This window comes from Leuciscus leuciscus, assembly GCF_965113295.1.
Source record: "Leuciscus leuciscus genome assembly, chromosome: 25".
NCBI classification, from domain to species: Eukaryota; Metazoa; Chordata; class Actinopteri; order Cypriniformes; family Leuciscidae; genus Leuciscus; species Leuciscus leuciscus.
This window is the reverse complement of record NC_138724.1, coordinates 26,293,560-26,297,374: the sequence shown is the minus strand read 5'-3', so window position 1 is coordinate 26,297,374 and position 3,815 is coordinate 26,293,560. Positions and strand designations below refer to the sequence as shown.

The 3,815-nt window shown below is 33.0% G+C and overlaps 1 protein-coding gene across 1 annotated transcript; it reads left to right on the top strand.

The window, feature by feature from the left end:
- Positions 1–795: 795 nt before the first annotated feature.
- Positions 796–3,477, top strand: LOC309490025 (N-acylneuraminate cytidylyltransferase B-like; the record flags this gene model as incomplete). Its single annotated transcript, XM_082158969.1, has 3 exons — positions 796–1,036; positions 1,494–1,636; positions 3,473–3,477. The coding sequence occupies exons 1-3, from the start codon at positions 819–821 to the stop codon at positions 3,475–3,477; spliced, it is 366 nt and encodes a 121-aa protein (XP_082015095.1). The 5' UTR covers positions 796–818.
- Between the last annotated feature and the right edge of the window lie 338 nt (positions 3,478–3,815).

Below are 3,815 nucleotides of genomic sequence, written 5' to 3'. Positions count from 1 at the left end.
CGGCACCACATTAAATATGTTTGCTTATTTGGGCCTCTGAATAAAAACATGTTATTCTATTTTTTTCGTCCTGCAATTTGAGCTTCATATTCTCACTATCCTATATGGGCCTTGTAGCTAATGAAATATAATAGGCCTAGTCTACTTAACAAAAAAAAAAAACAGGAATGGAAACGTTTTAAAAAATATTTTTAGATATTCAACGAACTGTTCCATTTCTGTCAATTATATGTCTGGCGTTACATGGTTATAATCTTAAAGCTTCCGCTAAGAAACATAGTCCATTACAACACTGCAACAATTACAACATTTGTTTATATTATTATTAATTAACTAAGCAATTAAAATAGATTTAGTAACAATGTCGATTATTAAACCATTTAAGTTACTTGTCTTATATTTTAAGTTCACTCTCATTGTGTGACACAGGCTACAGATTTTTTTTTCTTCCTAGGGATGTTTTTTGTTTTCTTGCTTTATCTGGATATTCTTACACTTCTATAGCCTACATCTATCAGGAGTTATATGTTCACTGTCTGTGACAGTTTTAAAACACAAGACATATTGTAAACGTAGGCCTATATAGTCTCCGTTTAACGTAGGTTGCGGAGTGATACGAGAGATGTGAAAGTAGCACCGGTCGCTCGGCTGAGTGATGATTATCTGGCAGATAAAGACGATCTATTTGTCAGAGAGGAATCCATGTAAAACGACTCTGATCGTTAAGCATATGGTTTTAAATCTATCAAACTAATAATCTAGTGAATATATAAAATTATTATTATGCTGCCAATCTGCATCCCGTGAATCTCAGGGCGATGGAGAGCCACGGGTTCGCACAGTCTCAGGCTCAGGCACAGGCTCAGGTGAGGTCGGGTGTCGGTTCCCCGTCCTCTGGACTCCCTCACCGGGCGGCTCTGATTCTGGCCCGGGGTGGCAGTAAAGGAATCCCTCTGAAGAACATCAAGAATCTGGCCGGTGTTCCTCTCATCGGATGGGTGCTGAGAGCTGCCTTGGACTCAGGGGTCGTTGACAGGCAAAGAGCTTTTCTTAACTATTTTAATATTATGGCTTTAATATGATTTTTTGTTCTTCAATGTGTGAATGAAACCAACTTAAACTGGGAGATAAATGAAATGTTTGTGGTGGATATTGCCTAAGTTTGTCGTCATGTTTAAAAATAAAATGAGCTAATTACCAGGCTGCTTTTAGGTTAGACATTTCCGCGACGAATAAACAATACAAATGTAGGCTTATTGGGGCTTATTATCTCGCAATTCTAACTCTTTTTTAAAGCAATTGTTTAGCCCATTTCTCACAATTCTGACTTTTTATTTTATTTTATAAGCCTACTCTTTTATTGTTATTATTCCGCGGCGATCTTCCATCTTCTAAGATTTCTATTAAAATAGTTTTAATTTGATTTAATAAAAAAATATTTTGTAAGTAAACTGGAGTTATTTATTATTCTAATGACTGATGTTGTGTGGCAGTGTGTGGGTTTCCACAGATCATGATGAAATTGAGCGCGTCGCAAAAGTCTGGGGTGCGAAAGTTCATCGTCGCAGTCCTGAAGTTTCCAAAGATGATTCCAGCTCTCTGGCGACCATCCAGGAGTTCATCCGACAGAGACCCGGTGAGACAGACCTTCAGCATCATCTTACTTTCATTTTATGCCTAAAAACTAACTTGCTGACATATGAGGTTTTGAACTAACATGGAGGAAGATGCCCCTTAAGAACAATGTGGATTTACTTTTAAACTGTGACATATTTAGGTATTATAAGTTTAGTATGTGCTGGAAAATGTCTTATTATAGGTAGGTAATAAATATAAACGTTTGCTAATTTAGTTATAATAAAATAGTAAAAGAGGGGTAAGATGGCCTAAGACGCCCCCCCCCTTAAATAAACTTTGACAGAATGTATAAATTACTTTTGATATATATATATATAATGCTCAACTATTTTATATAAAATTTTATTTTGACAATTTAGCTGATAATTATTGAATAACCGGTGGCAGACAAAGCAGAATCCCAGTAAAAGAGATTTGTCTGAAAGGTAAAATTACTCTTTACATATATTTAATTTCCCAATTTTAATTGAAGATATGTCATAATAGAAACTCTGTGAAATCAAATTGAATGATTTCACTCATTTAATTTAGCAAAGATGTCTGAAATGTTCATCTAATTCATGGAAATATTACAAAATAATAACCCATATATAATAATAATCCATAATAACTATGGAAAAACCCCCACTAAATATATAGGTGAAAAAAAATGAAAAAAGCATAATAGGCTAATAAATATTAATTTCAATATTGGGTCTTCGACAAACGGTGCGAGACGATTTAGGTGCTGAAATTTGTACAGCATGTGAGATAGTAATAGTAATGCTTCCCTTTCTAAAGCACCACGAATAATAAAGATTTTTAAAATAATAATAAAAAAATAATAATAATGCATGTGTGAAGAATGTTTAATACAACAAATTGTATAATTTTGAAATAAAAATGTCAACTGTAAAATAAATATGGAGGGTCAAATTGCTCAAAATGAGCATTAAATAAATGTTGAAATATTTAAATTATTAAATATATAATTAAATTATTAAAAAAACAAAAATCATTCAATGCATTTTTCTTTTTTTATGATTTGAAACAACAACAACAACAACAACAACAAAAATGTGCCTAAGCTATAAACCTTTCAAACTTGATCTTTTGATTTGTGTGTATAATTTTTTCTCCAATAATGGTAGTCAATGGTTGCTCTATTTGCTTGGTTACAAACATTCTTCAAAATATCTTCTTTTGTGTTCAGCAGAAGAAAGAAACTCATACAGGTTTGGAACATGAGGGTGAGTAAATGAAAGAATTTTCATTTTTGGGTGAACTATCCCTTTATATAATAATTCAGTATTTTGTAATTGGTATTTTAGTTTGGTTAACAAATGTTAAACATTGAAAAAAATAAAGAGAAATTTTGGCTGTTCAAGATCAATAAAATGTTGTGCTAAATCAGAATATGCTTCTTTTTTGCTTATGTCCACAAATAATGTGTTCTTGTTTGTGATGTACACGTGATTAAAACGTTTTATTGACGTTCAGGTCTGACTGGACCAATTTTGGACCTTTTTAGAACCTTTGTCAAGCTGTGTACACCTCAAGACTTGATTATTTTATATGCAGGCTTATATATACACTTAAATTATGCAGCAACACATTTAAACAGTTAAAACAACAACAACAACAACAACAAAAAACACTAAGGATTCATAATAGCTAACGCACTTTCTAGCACATTCCAATTACCCCGTTATTCCACAAGGGGGCGTTGACAGTCCATAGTCATTAAATGCATCAACTCTCAGTAAGAAAGCCCTACTAATATACATCTATTACCTGTGGTGCTAAATACAGGGCCATTTGTAACATCTTTCATCGTGTGAGCGTTCACATGCAGAATGATCTGTTCAGTGAGCAAAATCTGTCAGACATGGTATACCCCTCCATACATGGAATATGACATGGAATGTTTGCTAAATTGGCAAATGGCCTGCCATTGTAATGAAATAGGAATCACAATCTTACCAATCAACTAACCAATCAAGTTTGGAAACTATATACTGTAGCCTATATATGGAGTTTGCTGACAGCACAATCACCACCATTTTGAACATGAAGGAACATCACAACACTAAACAGTAATTTTTTTTCTAGAAATGTTATGCTTTTTTCTAGTAAACTAATGCTAACTTAAATGTGTAAAGTGTGTAAAAATGAACAAACAACAAAGTTTTTTTTTT